The following is a 26,005-nucleotide window of genomic DNA, read 5'->3' as shown; positions in this document are numbered from 1 at the left end:
GATCATAGACAACTATCTCTCTCAACCCTGACCAGTAGGTTTCCACTCTGGCCCTGGAAAAGAAGAGATGCATTATGTTTAAGACTCGTCAGCATTCACAAATCGCCCATAAGTAGGTTTCCACTCCTATGTTTGTTTTGCTCTCCCAAACTAGATCTGACACCGGATGAACACTTTCGTGTCACCAAGCATCTAGATCAGATTGTAGTTCATGACGCTACTCTCATGCAGTAAAAAGGAATTTAGAAGAAAAATTTCTAAGATTCGGCTCAAAAGCCAATGGAATAATCACCGAACATATATATCCCCATCGAAAATCCTTTAATCCCAACAATAAAACTACTCAGACATGATGAACGAAATCAAAAACATAGTATTAAAAAGTAGAATAGAAACCGAAATTGAAAAAGAAAGAACAAGGGTTCAAGAAACAAATCTCTCTCTCCCTAAAACCTAAAACTTAAAAAGTATTCTAAAACAATAAGAGCATATGAGGTCATACGAATTAGGGTTCTTAAAACATGTATTTATAGTGCTCAAGACATCTCTAGGGTCTAGGGTTCTGGAATCAAAGCTGGGAAAATGATATGGGCTTCAGAAATGGGCCTTCGGAGTCGGAGTTAGCTAGCCACGGTCGGGATGAGTGTGACCGCGGGGAATGGGTGGCTGGCCGAGGTCGGGATGATTGTGACCGCGGGAAATGGCCTGTTGGCCGCGGGTGGAAACGCTTGCCGGCTGGTTTATGGGACATCTTGCTCTTCGCGTATCTTTTGATTGAACCGTTGGATTGCCAAGCTGTAAAGTGTTCTGGAAAGCTGATACTTACATCTTTAAGATCTCCAAATTTGAGCTGGATCAGACGGTGAGAAGGCCTTCAATCGGGGGTGAACTTCTGACGGTTTGACTCTGAGCTGAAATCTGGTTTTCTATCCATTTTGTTAAGCTTTTCCCAAAGTTACCTGAAAAGAGTCTTGGAACTACAAATACTAGAAAAGCGTAATAAAAGTACTTAAAAGCAATTAAAAACATGGAAAAAGTATTTCAAAGCGATCCATAAAAGTGGTCAAAATACGGTGTTATCAACTCCCCCAGACTTAAACCTTTGTTTGTCCTCAAACAAAGCAAAGTCTAAACTGATTAAGTGAAAACAAAAATAGGGAATGCACAAATCTCAGAGACATGAACTCCTAAACTAGGACCAAAGATCGTGCATCAATCCACAACTTAGTCTAGAAAATTCTCACCAATACACAAGAGATACTAGTCCACTTTACCGTCATGCAAAACTTAAACAATCTAAATCTTGATTCCAGTCAACTAGCTCTCTACATTCATTAAGTTCAATAGTGAGTTCTCATTAAAGACATCATCCAGGGTAGACGGCGTTTGGCATTAAAGGGCTGTTTAAGTGGTGGAGTTAAAGTGTTTTGGGTTACATGATAAATCTGGAGAATGCAAGATAATATGCAAAACCGCAAGAGAGATAAGGACCTGTTGATGACCGCAATTTTCAGTCACTTCTTCTTGCCAAATGTTGTTGCATAATCCTTTCTCCTTTGTTGTAAACAGCTATTCCCCCAGACTTAGATTCTTTCCGGGAATCAGAAAATGATCTCCAAAACTCCATAAAATCGAACTCCAGTTGCTTTGGGACTTAAAATTCGACCTCTCTAGACTCTCTAAGGCTTTTATTTCATTTCTTTTCTTATTTTCGGATTTTTGTTTTTTTTTTCTTTTTTTTTTTAGAAATGAAATGCCTTTTAAAGAGAGAGAGACTAGAGGACGAGATTGTACCAAAATTTGAGATTTTTCTAAGACAAACTGAGCTTCCTCTTGTGTTGAGTCCTTCCGGAAACTTTTCCGGCAAATCGCAGGTCTCTGTCCTTGGTGACTGAAAACTGAGTCGTTCCTCTTTCTCTCCAACGTTTTTGCACTTATCTGCATATAAGACAATAGAAAACAAGAGTGCATGTGGTTTGAAAGAGGATTGGTTAAGGTGGGGAACTAGCTAAAGATGAACTAGCCATTCAGGATCAACATAGAGTGGAGTGTGATTAATGAGGTGGAGTGGGGATTGGTTAGGTGAAATGAGGTGAAGTGGGTGGTTTGGGGTCGGGTTTGATCTCAACGACCATTTGCCGCGGTCAGGAGCCACGCGACCGCGGCAAACCGGTGCTCGGCCGTGGTCAGAAAGACGCGGCCGCGGTCGATCGTGCATTTCCCGCGGTCAGAACACCTGCGATCGCGGAGGCTTATATCGCGGCCGTTCCTGCTTCTCCTTGGTTCTTGCTGGGCCGAGCAGTCAGAGACCATCCTTCTTTTTGGTTTTTTCGGGTTTTTTGATTTTTTGGCTTTTTTTTTTTATAAGAAACACCTGAAACTAAGAAAAACAAAGAAATCAAAAGAAAACTAAAGAAAACAATACCTAAATGGGTTGTCTCCCATTAAGCGCTTCTGTTTTAAGTCGTTTAGCTCGACTTTTGGTGTTGGACGTGGCTTAGTCCAATGAAGAAGACCTTGTCCTGAGACAAGTCTTTTTTGACATCTCCTTGCTTTGCCTAGTAGGTTCTTCGTCACTCCAAAGCTCTTCTTCAAATTCTTCTGTTGCAGAACGTTTTCCTGCTTTGCTGTTGTATGGGACAGCTTCTGTGAAGACATCTTTGTCGATATTAGCAAATGAAATCCTCCGGTTTGGCCAGTCCATTATAGCTCCGGAAGTTGCTAGAAAAGACCATCGCTGGATATGTTGCGTCTCTCGTTTCGACAATGTAGAAGTCGACAGACACTATGCAATCTCCCAATCTCAAAGGAATTTCATGAGCTATTCCTTGAGGCGTTGCATTGGAATCATCAGCTAGACTAATCTTTGCTCTAGTCCTGTGCAGGTGTTTAATACCAAGTCTCAAAGCAATTGCCTTGGACATCATGTTAAGACAAGCTCCAGAATCACAAAGCACGTTTTTAAACATTTCTCCTCTAATAGAACAAGAGATGAGAAACTGACCTACACCTTCGATTTTGTGAAGTGTTCGAACAGGTTTACCTCTTCTGGCGTGGTTGAACAAGTCTTCTATCTCAGGGATTGATTTCTTGCTCTCACAGAAGTAATGGCCTATCATGAAGTCCTTGCAAGCTCTGGCAAAGGTGATTCCTTCAGGCAAATTTCAGACTACATCATTGAATTCATCGAGCTTTTCTTTGCTGATTTTGTTGGTGTAGTGGCTACAGTCTTCAGGCTTTTTGAGGTGAATCGCATAGACAGCTGCTTCTGGTGTTTTCATGTATCGAGCTCGCATAAAGTATCTATGGATATCCTCTTTAGACTCCTTGCAGTACCTGAAAAAGACTTGCAAACGACCAAGCTTCCAGATTTCATCAAAGCTTAGGTGAGCAGGGAATGACTTGACCACGTTGTTGAACTCCATGAGCTTCTCTCTACTGATGTTGTTGGTGATCCATTTAATTTCTCCTGAACTGTCGTCTGAGGAATATCCTGCGTTTGGATCTTCTACAAACAACCCATACTCTTCATCTTCAGAGTATTGTTCTTCATACTCATCTTCACAAGACAAAGCCATGTTGCAGGGCCATGACTTGTCCTCGTCTTCAGATCTTTGGGTGCTGATGGAGCAAACCAGTTGTTGATGGAGTGGTTTAGTCATCCCAGGAGGTGTATCAGACGCACAACTGCTTGTATGAGCTGAACGGGACTGTTTTGGAACGTTTTTCCGGTTGGCTTTGACTGCAGGGGACGCGACCGCAGGAAAACGCCCATGGGGCGCGGGTAGACCAAGCACGACCGCGGGAGAAGGCATCTTGGCCGCGGTCGGAAGCGACGCGACCACGGGAAAGTGTCTCTGAGTTGATTTGCTGCTGTTGCTTGCTCTTTTGCTTCCTAGATGATCTCCTGGGTCTTCTGGCTTGATGTACCTCCTCTCTGGACTTGAGTCTTTAGTTCTGGCTGCTGGAATCTGCTCTCCAAGTCCTTGTATGATCTCCTCAAACTTTTTTTCAATTTCATCAAGAGCATAGACTACTTTGTCCATGGTTGAGTCAAGTTCTTCGATTTTGTCAATGACTTTGTAAACCTTCTCTGAAACTTCGACTGTGAAGTCATAAGACTCGTTCTTAGCTTCGTTTAGGGCTTTTTTCCACATCATCAAGTTTGAAATCCAGGTCCATGACTTTGTTTTTGGTGTTGCGAAGCTCGTAGGTGTGCTTTGCTTGCTCTTCCTCCATGGTGTCGAACCTATTAGCGATCATAACTGCGTCCTTTGTTGCTCGTTCTTCTATTGATTTGACTTGTGAAGCTAGGTTATCAATCTTCTCATTGAAAAGTTTTGATATCCCGTCAATCCTTTCGTTTAAAGCTGCTGTAGCTGTTGCTTGAGCTTCTATAAACTGCTTGATCATGCCCTCGAGCTGACTCAATCGGTTACTGAGCTGGACATTCTCATCTTGGTGGAGAACTTGGTGAGGTAGGCGATACATAGGATATCTAGGGTTTGCCATTGGAGGTACGTATGGCTCGTTCTGGAACGTTCTGTAGTCTTCGGTTTGAATTTCTTCGTAGAGATCGCGTAACTACTGCTTCTCTCTGCGTCTGGTGGCTTGAGGAGTGTTGTAAAAACCTTTCTCATAGTGTGGATTTCGATTTATAGGATCCATATCTTCTGAAATGGAAACAAAATAACAGAAAAATGGAAATATGCAGAAAAAGTGGTTCTAGAGTCGATTTACCAACCTTTCTTAGGGTTTTGCGGAAAAGAAAATGCGTGCCTTTCCCGACAACGGCGCCAAAAACTTGATGTGGTTGTGTGTGAGGGTGTCAAGTTTTACCCTAAATGAAATCAATAGCCACAAGTGCACAGCTGATCGATTGTAGTACTTAGGGATCGAATCCACAGGGAAGGAGGATCTTTCCTGCAAAAGCCTTCGAAAAAAATATAAAGTAAGGAAGTCTAGAACCAGGCGAGTTTTGTGAGGGTTTTGGTGGTGTGTTTAAAACGTAAAAACGAATTTTAAAGAGAAACTACGGGAATTAAAATGACCTAATAACTAAACTTAACGAAAAAGGGTAAAAACGAGAAAAACAACTAACCTAATTGCTTAAATGAAAATCGATTGAAAGAGTAAAGAAACTAGATTAAATCTTGAATGAAAATCGGTGTAAATCTATAAGAAAAGAGGCGCTGGGGTTCAGGGAAGTTTTCTCAGGGGTATGAACGATTCAAAACATTGTTAGAGAGTAAATTTGATAAAATCTTAGCTTAAACTTTTCGAACTGGAGTCACGGACATATGAATACGCCACTGTCGTGATCATAGACAATTATTTCTCTCAACCCTGACCAGTAGGTTTCCACTCTGGCACTGGAAAAGAAGAGATGCATTATGTTTAAGACTCATCAGCATTCGAAAATCGCCCATAGGTAGGTTCCACTCCTATGTTTGTTTTGCTCTCCCAAACTAGATCTGACACCGGATGAACACTTTCGTGTCACCAAGCATCTGGATCAGATTGTAGTTCATGACGCTACTCTCATGCAGTAAAAAGGAATTCAGAAGAAAAAGTTCTAAGATTCGGCTCAAAAGCCAATGGAATCCTCACCGAACATATATATCCCCATCGAAAATCCCTTAATCCCAACAATAAAACTACTGAGACATGATAAACGAAATCAAAAACATGGTATTAAAAAGTAGAATAGAAACCGATTGAAAAAGAAAGAACAAGGGTTCAAGAGACAAATCTCTCTCTCCCTAAAACCTAAAACTTAAAAAGTATTCTAAAACAATAAGAGCATATGAGGTCATACGAATTAGGGTTCCTAAAACATGTATTTATAGTGCTCAAGACATCTCTAGGGTTTAGGGTTCCGGAATCAAGGCTGGGAAAATGATATGGGCTTCAGAAATGGGCCTTCGGAGTCGGAGTTAGCTGGCCGCGATCGAGATGAGTGTGACCGCGGGGAATGGGTGGCTGGCCGCGGTCGGGATGATTGTGACCACGGGAAATGGCCTGTTGGCCGTGGGTGGAAACGCTTGCCGGCTGGTTTACGGGACATCTTGCTCTTTGCATATCTTTTGATTGAACCGTTGGATTGCCAAGCTGTAAAGTGTGCTAGAAAGCTGATACTTCCATCTTTAAGATCTCCAAATTTGAGCTGGATCAGACGGTGAAAAGACATTCAATCGGGGGGTGAACTTCTGACGGTTTGACTCTGAACTGAAATCTGGTATTCTATCCATTTTGTTAAGCTTTTCCCAAAATTATCTGAAAAGAGTCTTGGAACTACAAATACTAGAAAAGCGTAATAAAAGTACTTAAAAGCAATTAAAAACATGGAAAAAATATTTCAAAACGATCCATAAAAGTGGTCAAAATACAGTGTTATCATTAAGCTTTCTTTGTAAAAGGCTTTTTACCAAAATGAATCAATACGACGATTCTAGCTCTGATTCTAAAAAAGCTAGATGCGAAGGATATAAGATTATACGCCAGTTTCATGTCGCAATGTGATATACAAGGTAAGGTAATATCAAATCATCGCCAATAAGTTAAAAGTATCCTCCTGAACCTTATATCCTTGAACCAATCCACATTTATTAAAGACGTTTTATTGATTGAGAGTCTGCTCCTGGCAACAGAATTGGTTAAGGATTATCGCAAGAATTCAATCTCTTCTCGGTGTGCCATGAAATTAGATAGATCAAAGGCTTTTGACTCCATGTAGTGGCCTTTCTTTCTGAACACTCTTTCAGCCATGAATCTTCCACCGAGGTTTATCCACTGGATACTCCTTTCTCAGTCTAAGTAAATGGAGAGCTAGCACAGTTTTTTTTGAAGTGAACGAGGATTTAGACAAGGCTGTTCTTTGTCTCCATACTTGTTTGTAATCTGTATGAATGTGCTGTCAAAACTTCTGGATGGAGCAGCTATTGTGTACGAGATTGCCTATAATCCGAGATGAAAGAACATTAGTCTCAACTCATTTGAGTTTTGCAGACGATATAATAGTACTCACCGATGGTAATATTCGATCAGTGGAGGGGAGCATTAAATTTTTTTGATGTTTTTGCAAAGATATCGGTCGGAGAATTAGGATAGAGAAGTCGACGATTTACTTGGCAGGAGTTTCATATATCACTAGACAGAGCATTGAGGATCATTTTCCTTTTGCATCAGGTGAATTACCAGTGTGTTACCTTGGGTTGCCTCTCCTTACAAAGCAAATGACAACTCGGGATTATATTCCGCTCCTAGAAAAAATTTGAAAGCGGATTAGCTCGTGGACCACTTGGTTTTATCATTTGCAGGCATGCTCCAGCTTATTAAATCAGTCATTCTTAGTTTGACAAAATATGGGCTCTTGGCGTTTAGACTCCCCTCAGAATGCCTTCGAGAGATTGATAAGCTATGTTCTGCATTTCTTTTGGTCTGGTCAACCTTTAAATGCTAAAAAAGCAAAAACTATCATGGACTGAAGTTTGTAAACTGCTGAAAGACGGCGGACTTGGTTTGCGACCTTTGAAAGAAGTAAATACGGCCTGTTGCCTTAAGCTAGCATGAATTGCTTCTTCTCACCCTTCCTTGAGGGTGAAATGGATCAAGCAATAATTGATTAAAGAAGGGTCATTCTAGGCAGTCAAGGATAACACCAAGTCAGGTTCATGGATGTGGAAAAAAGTGTTGAAATGCAGGGAGAAGGCGAAACAATTTTACAAGATTGATATTGGTAATGGTCAAGTGACATCGTTTTGGTTTGAAGCATGGTCGCCTATGGGTCGACTAATTGAGATAACGGGGTCAAGAGGCTTTATAAATATGGGGATTCGAATTCTTTCATCGATGGCACATGCTCTGGTTAATCGACGAAGAAACCATCATGTGGACTGCCTAAATAAAATTGAAAACGTGTTGGCTGTGCATCGAGAGAGAAATCCAGGGGTTTTGGATAATGATATCCCTTTTTGGAGAGGCAATGCTACTGATTACAAGAAGATTAACGCAAAGAAAACATGGGATCTGATACGAGAAGATCCAGGTTGGATATTCCAAATTGTGTTGTTCACCATATATAAACTTTTTGGTTATTAATTAAAGCACAGTTAAAACAATTAAAAATGTGTTGACAAACATATATAAATATTTTAAAAGAGTGATCAAAGAATGACTATGTACTAAACAATATGCAACGAAAATGATCATGGAATCCGAGAAATCTAGAGGCTTCAGTAAGAAAAATCATTAAAAAGTTGAATACGTTGTTGCTGCTGTTGGGATAGATGATGAATATCCTTGACAATGTCAAACACTGCCTCAGGCTGCGCCAACTTAAGAGCATTCTCGGACATGTTCTTTAATTCTTCTTTATTGCTGCTGAACCAATCAGCCACAATTTTTGCCGTCTCTTTGGGACTTCGGGTGAAAATTCCAGCCCCGTTGTCCACAACATATGGCACATTACCTTTTTCCTATGTAGAGTTGCATTCACACGAGTTAGTTTTTGGATTAATGATAATTGATTAATATAAGAGTAAAGCAGAAAAGTTTATATGTACCTGCCCAGGAATGTAGTCATTGAGGATAATTGGGAGGCCGCAAATCAATGCCTCTGCAATCGTACCTGGACCGGCCTGCTTGGTGTCATAAAACTTGTAAAACATAAGTTTTGTGATGATGCAATCACAAGCTCATGGCGTTTCTAATATAAGAACATAAGTAGTACTAGTACTATGAAGCGGATGGAGGAATCAAAGATATGACTAACCTTTGTGATGATGCAATCACAAGCTCCCATCCATTTCTCCATTTGTGTCTCAAAGCCACGAACCTATAATCATCACAATAATATTTATTAATCACTTGCGACTAGAATTCACTAGCAATGAAAATCTCACATTTTAAAATCCTACCTTTATCGGAATCTTCCATTCATGGGATATTAATGCAGAAGCAAGGATTTTGTTCCGGCCGCATATGACAATCAATTGTCCTATAGGATTTCTTTCTTTAGAGTTATATAAAGAATCTCCGAGGGCTTGAGCAGTTTTCTGAACCGGACCCATTCCTTCACCGCCTCCCATTAATAAAACCGCAGGTAAATCTGAATTTATGTCAAGCTCTTTCCTTAGTTCATCCTGACAAAACATAATAAATAAATATGGATGATCTTCTAGTGGTTGAAAAACAAAACCTCTAAGTGGTATGAATTGGACAAAGTTTACCTTGTAGATAATAGTTCGAGGGAATGATGGGCGGACCGGTAAGCCAAAGACCCGAACCTGAGAGTCTCCAAGGCCGTCTAGTAATGCTCTCTTTGCAACTTCCTTTGACGGGCAATAACATCTGCTGACTCCATGATGGAACCTGATTACATCAATATTGAATAATGCATTTTGAGCTACAAAATTAGTAAACAATTACTTAATATTTTAAACCCGAGCAGCATCATCTTACCATGTACGGTGGCAAGTGTTTAGATCAGTGATGACCGTCACGAAAATGACTTTCTTTTGAAGTTCTTGCCTTTTCATTACCCATAATGGGATGTGTTGCATCAGAGGATGTACGCTAATAATAATCTCTGGTTTGTACTCCATTAAACCGGTTTCAATTTCTCTATACACCCAAAAATAAAAATAGAAATTCCATTATATAAATGAAATCTTGTGAAACTAAAGTATCATAAGGAAACCGAAAAGGCAAAATAGAGTGTACTTCGCATAATAAGCGGCAAGAGCACTGAGATAACTTCTGTGAATCCATTTGGGAGAGGTACCATGAAAGGCGACTGACCAAAGACCAACATGTTTCACCATGAACTTGTACTGTCTCTCCATGTCGTTCAGTGGCCATCCTGTGTATTCTTTCCAAACGTCTTTTATGATTATCTGTAATTAAAAAAAAACATTAGTTCATAGAAGCTAGAAGCATAAATAATTCGAATTTTAAATTATTAATATTAACAAAAACAAAAAAAATGAGTAAGGAACGTGGGACAGGTTATTAAGAACATCAAATGTTGACATCACTCAAGTATCTCCGACAACCTGGCAAACGCCGAGATACACACTAGACTACAAAACTTCCAAGTAGATATTTGTTTTTTTTTTTTTTCAAAATTAAGGAGACTGCGACAGCTTTAATATTGACGGCTGAGATTCATCGCGATTACAATTACAAATCAGAACTTCTTGGTGTTATATTTGAGCATTATCAACACATGTTTTGAAAATTTCTAAATTTTATAAATATATATATTTTTTTGTTTCTTTTCAGAATAGGTCTTTAAACAGAAACTAAAAAGAGAGACATTTGAATAGTTAGAGATATTTGTAAAGTTTTAGACCCTTTAAACAAAACCAAAGTGAAATAGTTTTAAAATTCTTTACTAAAATAGTCTAACGTAGGAAAAGTGGTTACCTTAATCTTTAAGAACTATAATTTTTAAAAATATTGATTGAAAGATTTATATATGTTATATTGCAAGCATAATCAATTGGAAAATATGTCAGAATCAATACAAATTTATTCCGAATATATATTAACAAGATTTGAAATCTTTAAATGAACCCTTCAAATTATATATATATATATATATATTAATTTTTCTTTCAAAATAGATTCTAAACAAAAACTTTTAAAAACCTTATATGGTTAGATATTTCTCCAAAAAGAAAAAAAAAACATGGTTAGATATTTTTGTAGAGTACTAAATTTTGGTTTTCAGTTTTTTATAAACCCAAAGTGAAATGGATTTAAAAGTCTCTACTAGAATACCACACGTAGAAAAATAGCCTTCTTAATTTTAATAAACTTAATTTTTCGAAAACTTAATTCAAATGATTTAATGAGTTTTAATTTCAAAACCAAAAACTATAAAACCCATTTGAAAAGAAAATTACTAATTAATATGCTGGAATTTTGTAGCTTATATGGTTCAAGAAGCAATAAAATTGGCTCCACCTCCAGTGTATGCGTTCGAGTTAAGGTAAAGAGAAAGAAGATGCATAGAGAAAGAAAATATATGATTACGTCATAAACAAATATTTATAATTACCCGATAGTCATCTCCGAATTCGATCTTGAAAGCGTCACGGATAGCCTCGGCGGAGGCACGGTGGCCACCGCCGGTATCACTCATCAGAATAAGAACAGTTTTGATCCTCTCTGCTCCCATCTGTTCCATCTCCATAACCTCTTCATTTTCTTGGAACCCTCTCGCCCTTAAACTTTGTTTCCCATACTCACCCGATCTCGATCTCCCGCGAGAATGGTTGTAATCACCTTCGACCGTCGTGAAGCTAAAATTGCTGTAAACTCGTCGGAAAACTTTCTCGGTGATTGAATCAGCCTGTGTACGAGGTGAAACCACTTTCATCATCACTCTTTGATGTTGTAAGAAACAAGAAGAAGAACGATGGTTGTGGTTTTCTGCGGGCTGGTTGGTAATCTTTATGTATTTTTTTTCTTTTTGACGTGTTTTAAAGTTTTCGAAGCAAAAGAATGGAAGACCAAGTTGATGCTTTGAATATTTATTTAATTAATTGAGGAATGATGCTGGAATTATTCTTCTTCTTTTTTTGGATTCCTATAGTTTTGCTTCTGCTTTTTATATTTCGTGTCTTTATTGTTTTAAATGGGGTTTAATTTTGTGGAGGAGTAACTGAGTAAGGAGGGAATAAGGCAGCTTGTAGCCGTCGGATCTACATTTGGTTTCGGAATCTTCGGATATGAAGATTCGGATCTTTCGTTTTATCATAAAAAACAAAAAAAAAAATTATTCATAAGTTTCTGGCCAAAAATAAAATAAAATAATTCATAAGTTTTTAAACAACTTAACATTTTATTTCTTTTTAATTTTTTTTATGACCTGGAGTGTCCTTTTGTTTGGTTGTTCAATTTATGGTGATTTTCTCTAACTGAGTTAAATCCAAATTTGTTTGGTTTGGTTTAGTTTATTTAGGTTTAATTCGATTCAGTTTACTTTGGCTCAACTTTTGATATTCTACACATAGTTATTAAAAGTTCAATTTAATAATTTTTTTTGGTTCAAGTTAATTTCGACTTAGCTTAGTGTTTGATTCCGTTCGTAGGTACTATGACTGTTTGTTCGTGAGAGTTTTTCAGTCCAGCGGTTTTGTTGTGAAGCCTAGGGTCCTTTCCCATTTTTTCTCAATCTCTACGCACTTATCGCTATGGTATTTTACGGTCAAGTTTGATTTACCTATTAGTAATAATGTTAGACATCGTCTTCTTTGTATGGTTTTTCTCTTTTCGACTAGCACGTCCTTTTCCTCCGAATTTGTTTCCAGGGAAATATAGATTATAACTTCAATTACAGTAAAAACTTTTTAATAATGCCGATATTTTGATATTTTATTAATTTATAAAGTTATTATAAATTTCAAAATACTTTTTTATTAATTTTAAAAGAGATTTTATTTAAAACAAAGATGATAATCTTTAAAAAATATATATTCTAAAATTAAAGATGAGTTCCAAGAAGGCGTTAAGTTAAAATAAATACAAAACATTACTAAACTCATATTTTAGTAAACTATCTCATTTATATATTTATATCAAATTTTATTTATGGTAATTATTAATTTATGATATATATATTTTTTTCATCAGCCTTTATACCTAGAACGGTTCGACAAGCCAAACCGGATGTACCGAGTTTACATAAATAATATTATGAGGGTAGATCCGAGCACTCCTTGCTAAGGTGTCCGCTTTCAAACTCATCACGCGCTGGATATGTTGTAGAAGAAAAAAACTGAATCTGTCCTTCATCTTCCCGATCTCCTCCAAGTGTAAGTTAAAAGCTGGTCATTCTTCGGGTGTAGACACCATCTTCACCAACTCCAAACAGTCTGTTGCAAAAGCCACTTCCATCTTCTGGTTCTCCAGCATGCAGTGCATGACCCCTATGAGGTCTTCCGTTTCCGCATGTAGACGTGTGAGACTTCGTCTTACGTTTTGTGCTCCTACTATCTTTTCTGTGACTCCTTCATAAAAATAGTACCATCATAAACCCGTTAGTAAAGCCGTATCTTTCCAAGAACCATCAATGTAACACCACCACCTTCCGTAGGCCATAGGCACTGACATGGTCGGAGAAACGCTAGGATCTACAGGGATTGATTCCTGTCCAGACCTTTCCGCCTCTTCCCATAATGTGGCTTCGGTTTCTGCCATTCTTAAAGTAACATAAGGATCTATATCCTTGTTAGAGTACATTTTCTTATTCTGGGCTTTCCAAATACACCAAGCGATCCATGAAAACTGTGTGTTATTTAGCTCATTTGAAAGTCTCTAGAAAAGATGGTCGAAATTCGAATAAAGCGATGGTCCAGGAAAAACCCCAGGCGGTGTTGGTATCCTGGATAAGGCCCAAGTTTGTAACGCAGGAGGACATTCAAACATGACATGATTAATTGTTTCTCCTCCGTTCCACATCGTGCATATTGTGTATCACATTGTATTCCGCAAGTTCGTAACCTGGTCGACACTGAGAGGCACCCATATATTGATTGCCATATGAAGTGTATCAACTTTGGTGCGCATTTTAATTTCCAAGTATATGCTCGTAAAGCCTTTATGTCTGGGCCGAAGTAAGCCGCGGAGTTCTCCTCGTTAAGATAACACTCAGTTTTGTACCCTGATTTAACCGTATATTGTCCTGATTTTGTGAAATGCCATCCCAGTGAGTCTCACCTGTAGGAGGTAATAATGAGAATTCCACAAATGATTTTCACATCCGCTGGTTCAATAATTGCAGTTATCAAACCCAGTTTCCACGAGTTTATCGTTGGGTCAATCAGATGATTAACCATTAGGTTCGGGTAAAAATTGAAACCCTTACAATTGGCTGATCTCGGGCGAGAAGAAGGTATCCAATGATCATTCCATACCGAGATAGAACATCCCGAACCAACTCTTTTAGTTAGCCCTTTATTAACCAGAGATCTAGCCGAGATTATGCTCCGCCATCCATAAGATGGTGAATAGAATCTGACTGGGTCTAAAGGACTTGCGTTCCGAAAGTATCGTCCTTTAAAGACATTCGCAAATAAAGATTGAGGTCTATCAATCAACCTCCACAGTTGTTTTGCCAACAAGACCATATTAAAATCTTCCACATCTCGAAATCCAAGTCCCCCTTCCGTTTTATCTCTACACATCTTTTTCCACGCTAAGCAATGCATACCACGATGGTGTCCATCCGAACTCCACCAGTACCTTGCCGTTGCGCTAGTGAGCCACAATTGATTTAGGTAAACGAAAGCATGCCATAACGAAGGTGGGCATAGCGGATGCCACGGATTTAATCAAAACCTCTTTACCCTTTTTTGATAACAGACGCGACGTCCAGCTATTGACCCTGTCATGCTGTCTTTCTGCTACAAAATTGAAGATTTTGGTTTTGACACCATCTAGGCTTTCCGGGATACCAAGATAGGATCCTCTCCCTCCGTTTCTAGAGATTCCTAGAATTTGTTTCACCTCATTTTTAACATCCTCTGGAACCGTATGACCAAATTGGATCGAAGATTTGTCAAAATTAATCTGCTGTCCCGAGACACCTTCATAATGTTTCTGTATAGCAAGTATTTTCTGACATTCAGCCGAGTTTGCTTTACAAAAGAATAAATTATCATCCGCAAAAAGTAGATGTGATACGGATGGACTTGCCAGTGCAATTTTTAGGCCAGTCAATAATGTTTCCTCTTCAGCTTTCTTTGTATTCGATATTAGGACCTCCGTACATAGTATGAATAAGTATGGAGATAGCGGATCTCCTTGGCGGAGACCCCTCCTCGGGACTATTTGTCCCTTTGGTTGTCCATTGAGTAGAACTTTATATTTAACTGAGGTGATACACCGCATCATTCATACTATCCATTTCTCTGCAAAACCAAATCGTCTCAATATATTTTCAATAAATGCCCATTAAACTCTATCATAGCCATATATTTATTTTTGCATGATTTATTAGTCCGCAATCCGTGAATAGTGGTTGCTTTTTGCTCCAAAACTTTCGACAATCTAAGACTCATTAGGCTTTTTGTTTCCCTCTCTTTCATAATTTTTTTTTTTTTGAAAGAGGGAACACCATTAGATATAGAGTCATAGAGAGCACGGAATTACCAATAAAAATGAGTCATGTAAAGCTTAATAAGGTTTCTGATACTCTTCCTTCCCAATTCCATTCAGTCTTCCTCTTGAGTGACCAAAAACTGCGTCGTTCCTCTTCTCTCCGACGTTGTTGCACATATCTGCTGATATAAACTAAAGAGAGAATGCATGAGGATTGAAAACAAGGGTTTTGGGTTTAAGGTATGGTACCAGATAAAGATGAACTGGCTATCTAGGACGACAAAGAGTGGTAAAAATGAGGGTAAAAGACGTCCTAGATGTATATCTCGAAACCTACCTAAAATCAATGATGAGAAAATTAGATATCAATATTAAGGTCAAATAAAATAAGCTAGTATATCCCGTCAGAAATAATCTCCATGAATAGAAGTCCTCTGGTAGGAGTTCGTAGTGCAAGTACTCTAGCTACCGCCTAGTCTAGTGCTAACCACAAATGAGCTATCATGCGTAGTGTAGAAACGTGCAGGTCTAAATCATCACAGTTTTGTGTCAAACATTCCTGAAAAATACTCAAGGTCGAATAGGTTACATATTAAAATTTAAAAAGTACTTGAAATTTTGAAAGCAAAACAAGAAAATGATTAGTACGGATATGCATCCTCCCCCAAAATTAAATCACACTGTCCCCAGTGTGAAAAAGTTGGTGAGAAAATGGTGAATAAAAGCGAAAACAAAATAAGAAGCGTGCAGGTCTAAATCATCACAGTTTTGTGTCAAACATTCCTGAAAAATACTCAAGGTCGAATAGATTACATATTAAAATTTAAAAAGTACTTGAAATTTTGAAAGCAAAACAAGAAAATGATTAGTACGGATATGCATCCTCCCCCAAAATTAAATCACACTGTCCCCAGTGTGAAAAAGTTGGTGAGAAGATGGTGAATAAAAGCGAAAACAAAATAAGATAAAAAAAAAAGAAAATGATGATAGAACCGTGATGGCTGTTTCTTATGGTTTCGGATAACCTCTTTGTTCACCTACGCAACTTAATTTATATAGAGATCTGACCAGAACTGAGCCAAACAGAGGTCAGATTTAGATTCAGAACGAAAAACTAGGTTAGACAGGAGACTTCGAGCTAAAACGACCTACCTGACTATTCTCGACTAGCTACCCGACTACGGCTCGCGCAGTGGTTCGCGGTGGTCGACGGCGGTCACGGTCGCCGGAACTTTTCTAGCAGAGCTTCACTGCTCTTTTTTTATCCTGAAACCTAAATCCTAAAGCTTCTATTTCTAGGGAAAATATGGAGATTCTAAAAAGATTACCGAACAGCTGTGTCGTGCTTGCGGAAAAGATTCTCGAGCAGCTGCGTCGTGCTTTTGTGTGGAGTTGTAAGCAGGTGAAGCAGGATACGGAGCTTCTGTGTCGTGCATGGCGTGTGCCGATGCGTGGAGAGCGTGTCCCGGTGATGCGTGTCAACTGCGTGAGGGAACAAGTTTTACCCTTAACAAAAACAAATGAAACCCGCAAGTCCACAGCTAATCAGTTGTAGTATTTAGGGATCAAATCCACAAAGATTTGTCTAGTATTCTTCTACGGTTTCTAACTTTATGTCTAGACTAGATTGGTTTTAGAGGTTGGTTGTTTGTCACGGACTAAACTAAAACAAAAGAAAGAAAATAAATCTATCTTAGAAAACAAGTAGAAAAATCGAATGGAAAGCAAATAAAGCAAGCACAATATCGAACTAAAGCAATTGAAATGCAGATCTAAATAAGCAAGTAAAAATCGATTAGTTTGTAAACTATGGCTAAAAACGCTGAGCTTTCGTGAACTCTACAGGGATCATAATCGGTTTTAACACTAGGGTTGATAGATTGGGATTGACAGATATCGATATATGGGGTTCTAGAGCTAGAGTACGGCGGTATGACTACGTCACTGTCGTGATCATAACCAACTGTTTCTCGCAACCCTGACCAGTAGGTTTCCACTCTGGCCCTGGAAGGGAGAGAACGCAAGAGCTGCACAAGACTCGTCAATACTCACGATCTCGCCGCAGGTAGGTTTCCACTCCTACAGAAAAATTGCCTGTTTCATTCTAGGGCTGATACTTAATGAAAACTTTCGCAACACTAACTATCTAGATCAGGTACTAGGTGATCAATCAAGCATACATGCAATAAGAACGAGAATAAACAGAGAACCAAGTTAAAATCCCGGATCTATAAACCTAGATGTCTTAATCGATTATGAGAGCCCCTTTCGGGAACCCTAAGCCCAACTCGGGATCTACTCAGACATAGCTGAGGTCGACATTATCATTGGTTTTAATAAAACAAAATAAAAAAACAGTAAAGAAAAGAGATGAAAGAAAGCTTCTCTATTGAAGAACTCAGACTTGAACAATCTTCTACACTGGAAAGCTAATACTTCCATATTTAAGGTCTCCAAATTTGAGCTGGATCAGACGGTGAGAAGGCCTACAATCAGGGGTGAACTTCTGACGGTTTGACTCTGAGCTGAAATCTCGTTTTCAATCCATTTTGTTAAGCCTTTCCCTAAGTTTCCTGAAAAGAGTCTTGGAACTACAAATACTAGAAAAACATAATAAAATTACTTAAAAGAAATTAAAAACATAGAAAAAGTATTTCAAAACGATCCATAAAAGTGGTCAAAATACGGTGTTATCAATGACTTTGGGCTTCGGAAATGTGGGCTTTAATTCGGAGTTGGTCGGCCGCGGTCGGGAATGACGTGACCACGGGAAATAGGTGGCTGGCCGCGGTCGGGAGGCTTGTGACCGCGGGGAATGGGCTGGTGGCCGCGGTCGCGTGATTCGCTGGCTGTCTTCGAGTGGCTCCGGGGCTAATGGAATATATCTTGAGATCCAACCGTTGGAATGTCTCCAAACCAAGTGAATTTGAAAGCTGGTTGATTCTTCTATAAGTTGTCCAATTTTGAGGGTGATCAGATGGTGAGAAGGTCTTCGTCTCTCCATGAGAGTTCTGACGGTGTGCATTTATCCGAAAGAGTCTTTTTGTTCTAATTTGTGCCTCTTTATCCCAAATTACCTGAAAAGTCTTTTAAATTCCGAAAACATAGAAATCCTTTGAAAACCTTTGAAAATGGAGTAAAAACACCTGTAAAAGAAATTAAAGTGATCCATAAAAATGGTCAAAATCTGGTGTTATCACCCGGGACGTGCAGAACGTTTCCCGGCTCGTGGAAAGCGTTTTCCGTCGCATGGAAAACGTTTCCCGGCGCGTGAAAAGCGTTTCCTGGCACATGTCTGGCGTGTGTCTAAGCTGCTCAAGAGGCAAGCAGACTGCTGAGTTATGCTGCTGAGTTAAGCTACTGAGTCATCGAGCAGCTTCTCCTGACCAACCCATTTCCTACCTTCCGATCGAACCGAAGAGACCCACCGATTCACCTGCGCGACTAAATATTTGACTTCCTTAGACAAAAACTTAACTTCCATAGCTGCTTCTTTGCTTTAGTAAGCTTTTTCATTGACCGCGTCCTGATTTCTTGAACGGGTTATTATAGCTTTCCTCCCTGATTCACCAGAAAGCAGTCCACCAATGGAGCCATCTCCATCCTGTTCCACGTCCAACCCCTCATACTATGTGGGGTCTGACCTCAGCGACTAGGTACTTTCTCCAAACCCTTTGTAGATATCCATATAGTTCTTATTTTTCGTTTTGTATTTTGCTTGTTTTGCTTTGCACTCCTTTTCTCATGCTTTTATAACACAATGGACTGTGTTATTTAAGTGTGGGGGAGGAGTTTTATGTTTGGTAATCATGTTTTCTTTGATCTTATTTTCCATTTTGAGTCTTGAGTCTCATGCATTTATGTAGTTGCATCTAAGTGCATATTAAAAAAAAAAAAAACAGAAAAAGTTTTACAAAAAATGTTCATTTAGTTGCATTCAAATTTTTAGGATTGAGTCTAACTTCATCATGTAGGTTGCATCATTGCATGGGAGTAATGATAGATTTTTTCCTTGAGAGAACATCACTTTGAGAATTTAGATCTTCCATGCTTGTTGATTCTTCTATGCTTGCGAGACTTGAAAAGATTTGGATCTGTGAAACAAGTTTGAATTGAACTCAGCTCTAGCAAGTGAAAACCTTTGAACCTGACTTTGAATTATCTTGTGATGCATTGTTTGAGTGAGCATTGTGGATTCTCATATACATATCTGAGCTAGAACCCGTTTTTACCACTCTTTTCCTTAGCTCAAATAGCTGATTCCACATTTGGATCAGTTTTCCACACCTTGAATCCATCCTTCTTTCAAGCCTTAACGTTTTGTGAGTGTTCTGAAGCCACCTTGGATCAAACTTAGCAGAAAGTGTTAGGTTTAGAGCGAGAAGGGCAAGTCTCAAACTCTCTAAGTTCCATCATCAAGGAACTATTAGGTCTAGGCTGTGAATAAGTGTGGGGGAGAGGTTTCTTTGAGCGAGAGTTTTGAGAGAAAAGATTTTTGAGAGAGAAAAGAGAAAGAGTTGTAAAAATGAGAGTGATGAGAGCTAAGAGTTTTTAAAAGAAAAGAAACCGGTTTTGGGTCTTGTATTTTGAAAGAAAAGAAAGCTCTAAGTGTTTTTTTTATTTAAAAAAAGCTTCTAACCTCTAAGTGCAAAAGAAAAGAAAAGAAAAACAAATTCTCATGTGTCTAAAAAGAAAGTGAGAGGTTAGATGATTGAAAGTGTGAAAAGAGGTGTGTGTAAAGAAAGATCCCAAACCGAGTGTCTAAAGTGAAAAAGAAAACCATTTTTGAGAGATGAAAGTGAGTGAGAAGAGAGTTGTGAGGTTCATTGTGAGAGTGTGAGTTAGAGGCATCTTAGGTAAAGGGAGTGAGTTGAGTTTTGCTCTTGTATGCATCGGTTGCTCCTTACCTTTAGCCTTCTGCCAAAGTTTTATCATTCATAGAGAGATCCCCAATTGCATTGAACCTGCTTGTGCATTGAATGAGATCATTTTAGTCTCATAGCCTCAGCCTTAGCCAAACTTTGCTTGCTTGAACTTGCATCACTTGATTCACATCGTAAAGAGCTTAATGAATGTCAAAGAGTTGAGGGATAAGAAAAATTTGTGGAGATCATTGTTGAATTTTAAAGCATCAAAGTAAAGTCTTGCATTGCATCTTAGAATTGGCAACTTGGAATCTGAATCTCGTTGTGGTTACTTCTCTTTTCCTCTAGGAAATATGAACTCCCAATGCATTCAACCTCTCTCTCTCAACTGTTCTTTTTGCTTGGGGACAAGCAAAGGACAAGTGTGGACGCTATCATTGACCATGCGAATTGCTGTTTAGTTTTCTTAAATGTGGACAGGAAAAATTTCTATAGAACTACACTGGATCAAGCTCCAATCCGCAAGGACAAGCTCAAGGAGAAAGTTTTGGAAGACAAGAAGGAACTAAAAGCACTTGCATCTAAGCAGTTTGCAAAGATCAAGATAGTGGTACCACCAGACATCAGCAAGGAGAAGGAAAAAAACCTTGAAGGAATTGTTGAGAGGACAAAACATATCCTCAAGGATGCAAAAATCTTTAAGCGAGGAAAGGAGATTGTCATTCAAGATGAAGGAGATCCAAAGTTCAAGCTCAAGAGGACTCCAAGGCCTCTTAGTCCAAGAGATCCTACTTCTTCTTCTCAATCCTGATCCCACCAAGAGTCTAGCTACAAGACTTTAAACAAAAGCTCTTGATGGGAGGCAACCCATCTGGTATGTTTTTCTTTTCTTTTTATTTCTTTTATATTTGATCTTTTTCTTTTTTATGCATTTCAGGCTCTCATAAAACCGAGAAATAACAAAAAACATTAAAAAAAACCAGGAAAATACAAAAAGATAGGAGGAAGAAACCGGGAACCAGAAAGAAGCAAGAGAAGGCCGAAGCCATTTGCCGCGTCCGCAATCACCTCAGCCACGGCCAAGCCACATTCTGTCATGGTCCAAGTCTCCAAACCGTGGCAAAACCTTCACCGCCACGTCCGCGCACACCTGACCCGCGGCCAGACTCATTTTTTTCCTTTCCCGACTTGTTTTCCTGATTTCTTGAAAGCTGGAGTGTAAAAATTCCAATTCATCTCGGGATTAACCGGAAATGCTCGGAAAACTTTTCGGGGCCAAACACGCCAAGGTATGTCCTTAAACACTTTTAAAATAATTTTTTTCTTAGGAAAAACACCTTTTTAAAAGAAAAAGAGGATTTCAAAGATCAAAAGACACATTTTCATCATCTTCTCCAACAAGCTTAGAGATTTGGAGAAAAACCAAATTAAAAAATTGAAAAAAATACCTTTCAAATTTTTGATTCTGTCTTACTTTTTTCAAAGGAGATTCTAAATCTATCATCACATCACACACTCATCAAGGTATGGATACAAATTCTTCACTTTTTCATATGAATTAAAAATTTAGGGTTTCTTAGAATCAGTAGAAATTCATCTTTAGATGATTGGCGATTGTCTTTGAGCTCAAGATTAGACTTCTGGGTAGTTTAATTGCACGATTTAACACCTAGACTCTATAGATTTGTGATTCTCGAAATCTGAAATTTGAACACTTGAGAAAATCAAATTTGAAGAATAGTTTAGTTTAGCATTGGCAAATCTAGATTAGTGAGTTACTGTTAATAGATAGTATGATTAGATTGCATATGAATGAGCATTCACATCATCTTAATTTGTGAAATCTTATATGTAGAACATCATTATCCCGAAATCGATCAGGAACTCCTAAATTTTGCCATGTTCAATGCAATTATAGTTTGTTTGTAGTTTGAATGTGTTTGTGATAGCTGTATGAACATCTTAGCTCATAAAAATCGATTCAAAATGCAGCCTCATTCATTCTTTGTCTCGAGAATTCTGTTTTGCAGGTCATGGAACTTTCTCGAGCACGTCTCATTCGTACGAAGCATAGCCCTCATGCAAAAAATCCTTACTCCCGGAGATATATGATGCCTTGAACGAGACACAGCTGAGCAATGATGAGACCTTCTCCACTTTCATATCCACGCAGAGGAGAATCTTTTTGGGACAGATCGAGACGGCCTCCACTCGAAGATCAGTACCTCGGAGAGCCAAGTCTTCCTCTAGACCGAAGGTGAAGTTTGTTGGTCATACCATTAATCAAGACATCAACCACTTGGAGAACCTTGAGAAGCTGAAGATCAAACCAACTCCAGAAATCGATTACTATACTCTCGAGATGCTTCGAATCAGAGAGGATATGATATGGTACCTCGATAAGCTTGGGATCAGATCATTCATGGAGCAGACTTTCCCAACTTATGAGAGCCACACAAGAGAGTTCCTAGCATCAGTGACATTGTGCTACAAGAAGAGAGCTACTCCTAGAGCTCTAGATGGCACACTTTTTTTTCTCTATTAGAGGACATCTCTATTCTCTCACCATTTTAGAGATGTGTGAAGCCTTGAAGCTGTAATATTGTGATGTGATTGCTTTGGAGAAAGATCCAGATGAGGATCTATGGAGATTGATGGATCATAGAGTATATGTCAAAGGGAGATCCAAAGCCTCAGTTCTCTCTCACCCTGCAGTTTGATATGTACATAAGTTGTTGGCACACACTATGTTTTCTAAAGCCAACCAGGCGAATGTGCTCAAACCCGAGCTGGAGACACTTCAGCTACCCTTCACAGATCATCCAATGTTCCCTTATTTTGCTTGCATCATTGGCAAGAAATTAGTGAAGGTTAAGCATGAGATGATCACTTCTGAGTGCCAAGATTTCTCACCAGAATTTGGGAGCATCATTACATCGCTTATGATTGCAGCAGGAGTGGAATTTTCAGCTGAGACACCTCTTAGGGAAGATTGGTTCGATCTATCCCAGTTTTCTAGAGACAGGACTATTTCCAGAGCCAAGATGGATCCCATCGGATTTGCTTACAAGTTCTGTACCAGTACATCTGCGTACAAAGTTCTATTGCCATCAGATTCAGTGCCCCGAATCCGAGATGGAGCAGACCCAGTATGGAGACCAGAGACTCACGACTTCTTGCCATCTTTTCCACTCCGCTCTTTGACTATGAAGCAATTTCTGGCTACAAAAGCCAAGAGAGAGACAGCTGCAAACAGAAGGAGACATCAGCCTGCACCATCATCAACCCGAGCCAGCTCCTCTCACACTAGAGCATCCACTAGCAGCGATGCAGACTTTGCAGCCTTGAAGAAGAAGCTTGACCAGCACGAGAGGATCAACAAGCGCATGAAGAATTTCCTGAAGAAGAATCACAAGTTTGATGATGATTCCTCTGCCACAGAGACAGACAGCAGCCGAGAGACATAGGCTCTTATCCATCACCTCACCATACCCACGGTTCTGTCATCATTTTCTTTTCTTTTTGTTTTAGATACTTTTGCTTCTATTTACCATCTTCTCACCAACTTTTACACACTGGAGACAGTGTGATTTAAGTCTGGGGGAAGATGTCTATCCGTACTGATTTATTTTATTTGTTTCTTATCTTTTTATATGCTTATTAAAAGACCTTTAGTATTTTTCAGGAATGTTTGACACAAAAATATGATGAGTAAGACCCATGTCCTTCTAGAGTCTACATGATAGTTTCTTTTTATGGTTAGTACTAGATTAGGAGGTAGCTAGAGTACTTGCACTACGAACTCCTACCAGAGGACTTCTATTCATGGAGATTTTTTTTTTATCACTCTTTGTTGTCCTAGATGGCCAGTTCACCTTTAGCTGGTACCACACCCTTTACCCAAACCTTTAGGTTCTAACCTCATACATTCTCTTTTGATTTTTTTATCGACAAATGTGTGCAGAAACGCCAGAGAGGCAGGATTAATATAGTTTTCAGTCACTCAAAGAAACACTGAAGGAAATTGGGAAAGAGGAGTATCAGGAATCCTATCAAGCTTAATGATGCCTCAAAAAGCTCATTCATAAAGGTAAATTCCGTGTTCTTAAGACTCTGCATCTAAAGGCGGTTTCTCTTTTTTTTTAAAAAAAAAAATAATCAGAAAACAATGAAAGGAAAGGAAACCAAAAGCCTAAAACAGTCTAGGATAGCCGAAATAATGTTAGCAAATGCTACAAGTATTCATCTATGGAGCTATGGTTTTACAACCTAGACAAAAATCTAAGTCTGGAAACTATGGACATTCAACAGGTCCATTGTTACTTGAGGAAAGGCTACAAGTAACCCTAAACCACCATGAACTTCACCCCTAAAAAGCCATTTTAAATACCCAGCCTTGCTTGTTTTAATAAATTACTTTTGATGAGAACCATTGCAACTTTTAAATGAATGCTAAGAGCTAGTTGACTGTAAGATAGGTCTAAGTGTGTAGATTTTCGCATGACGGATCAACGGACTAGTTATGCTTGTATTCTGGTGAGAATTTTCTAGACTATACCTTATTTGAGCATAATGATTGACTTTAGTTTAGAAGCATAGTCTCTGAGATTTTGTTAGTTCCTGCGATTTTCAAACCTCTTTTCTAGAATTAGATCTTTTGTTTTGTTTGAGGACAAACAAAGGTTTAAGTCTGGGGGAGTTGATAACACCTGATTTTGACCATTTTTATGGATCACTTTTAATATCTTATGCAGGTGTTTTCACTCAGTTTTAAGGGTTTTGATAAATGTTTTCCATGTTTTGGAGTTTTAAAAGACTTTTCAGAAAACTTGGATTCTTGGAGTGCATCTTGGAGCAAAAGTACATTTTTGGATAAATTCATGCCGTCCAAAGTTTGGCAATCAAAGGAGACCTTCTCACCGTGTGATCATCCCCAAATTTGGAGAAATTATAGAGGAGAAAACCCGCTTTCCAACACACTTGGAATCAATAAAATCCAATGATTAGATCTACATATATCGTCCATGCACTGAAGGCCAATCAACACAGTCTAGGAAGGACAGGAGTTTTCACCCACGGCAAAACACCTCTCCACTGCGGCTCAGGAGTTCTCACCCGCGGTGGACCTCTATCCGAGCTCAGAAGCTCAACTAAGGCCCAAGACACTTTCTGCACTCATTTTACAAACCATAGACGCCCAGAAGGAAAGAAACACTATAAATACTCATTTTTAGGTTTTTTGTAACTAAGCCTCTTTCATCTCTTTGAGAGAGAAATTTATCTTAGTTTCAGGTTTTATATTTTAGGCACTTGTAGAAGCTTTTCATCGCTAAACTCTGACTTGAATAAGAGAAGTTTTTGTGCAACTTTATTTCTTTACTTTATTGCTTTTTCATTCTTAAATCAATGATGATGTCAAGCTCAGCCATGTCTGTGTAGTTACCTTGTTCGGTGAAGGGACCATCAAAGGGGATCCCATGTTCGAATCACATCTAGGTTTTTAGGTTAAAGGATTTCATGTTTTTAAATGATTCCCCCATTTATCCCAATCTCAAAGCGGTTCTCTGGATTGATCACCCAGAGTCTGATCCAAGATTGAATCCGAGCCACGAGAGTGTTGTATCTGGGTTACCTGAACTACATCTTATGGACGTCACCATCGTAGGAGACAAAAACTACCTACGGAGGTTACATAAGCCGTGATGGATTCCGATCTGAAATGCATGATCTTATTCCGGCATGAGAACTAGAGTTAATTGCCGAGGATAAGTGATTAGATGATTAGGGTGATGAGAGTTGGTTAATCTTATAAGTGTCTATCCTAGTCTCAGAATCATAAAAAATCCTTACCTAGATTCCCTGTGTCATAGATCATGAACCCTAGAGATGAACCCTAAACCCAGCGCCGTTTTTCATATAGTTTTAAATCGATTTTTCAAGCCCTTTTTAATTTCCTGCATATTTAGATTTAGTCACAACCAAAACTCCTTTTTAATCTGATTTGTTCTACAATTGATTTTAGCATCAGT

The 26,005-nt window shown here is 38.8% G+C and overlaps 2 protein-coding genes across 3 annotated transcripts; both read right to left on the bottom strand.

Moving 5' to 3' along the window:
• Positions 1–8,079: 8,079 nt before the first annotated feature.
• On the bottom strand, positions 8,080–11,532 carry LOC18026218 (monogalactosyldiacylglycerol synthase 3, chloroplastic). Of its 2 annotated transcripts, none has more exons than XM_024160873.1 (8): positions 11,066–11,532; positions 9,724–9,896; positions 9,463–9,624; positions 9,231–9,372; positions 8,919–9,143; positions 8,774–8,836; positions 8,565–8,642; positions 8,080–8,477 (listed from the first exon to the last, which is right to left on the bottom strand). In XM_024160873.1, exons 1-8 carry the CDS (start codon positions 11,387–11,389, stop codon positions 8,235–8,237), a joined length of 1,410 nt encoding a protein of 469 aa, XP_024016641.1. In that variant the 5' UTR covers positions 11,390–11,532; the 3' UTR covers positions 8,080–8,234. The 2 variants fall into 2 exon arrangements, with proteins under 2 accessions (XP_024016641.1, XP_006409706.1); XM_006409643.2 differs by having other exon boundaries at positions 8,565–8,639; positions 11,066–11,531.
• Positions 11,533–12,840: 1,308 nt separating this feature from the next.
• Positions 12,841–13,251, bottom strand: LOC112089850. Its single transcript, XM_024160604.1, has 2 exons — positions 13,077–13,251; positions 12,841–13,019 (listed from the first exon to the last, which is right to left on the bottom strand). The coding sequence occupies exons 1-2, from the start codon at positions 13,249–13,251 to the stop codon at positions 12,841–12,843; spliced, it is 354 nt and encodes a 117-aa protein (XP_024016372.1).
• Between the last annotated feature and the right edge of the window lie 12,754 nt (positions 13,252–26,005).

The sequence above is a fragment of the Eutrema salsugineum genome, unplaced genomic scaffold (genome assembly GCF_000478725.1).
Source record: "Eutrema salsugineum unplaced genomic scaffold, Eutsalg1_0 scaffold_11, whole genome shotgun sequence".
Classification (NCBI taxonomy): domain Eukaryota; kingdom Viridiplantae; phylum Streptophyta; class Magnoliopsida; order Brassicales; family Brassicaceae; genus Eutrema; species Eutrema salsugineum.
The sequence above is the reverse complement of the archived record's forward strand: the minus strand, read 5'-3'. Positions and strand labels throughout refer to the sequence as shown.

Bases quoted from the DNA above. Each gene is read 5' to 3' on its own strand.
- LOC18026218 (XM_024160873.1), bottom strand. From the start codon at position 11,389: ATGATGAAAGTGGTTTCACCTCGTACACAGGCTGATTCAATCACCGAG. The intron at 9,625-9,723 runs GTACACTCTATT...TTGGGTGTATAG, and splicing joins CTTGCCGCTTATTATGCGAA to AGAAATTGAAACCGGTTTAA. The intron at 8,837-8,918 runs GTAGGATTTTAA...TGATGATTATAG, and splicing joins AATGGAAGATTCCGATAAAG to GTTCGTGGCTTTGAGACACA.
- LOC112089850 (XM_024160604.1), bottom strand. From the start codon at position 13,251: ATGTACTCTAACAAGGATATAGATCCTTATGTTACTTTAAGAATGGCA. The intron at 13,020-13,076 runs GTTCTTGGAAAG...ATTTTTATGAAG, and splicing joins GTGGTGGTGTTACATTGATG to GAGTCACAGAAAAGATAGTA.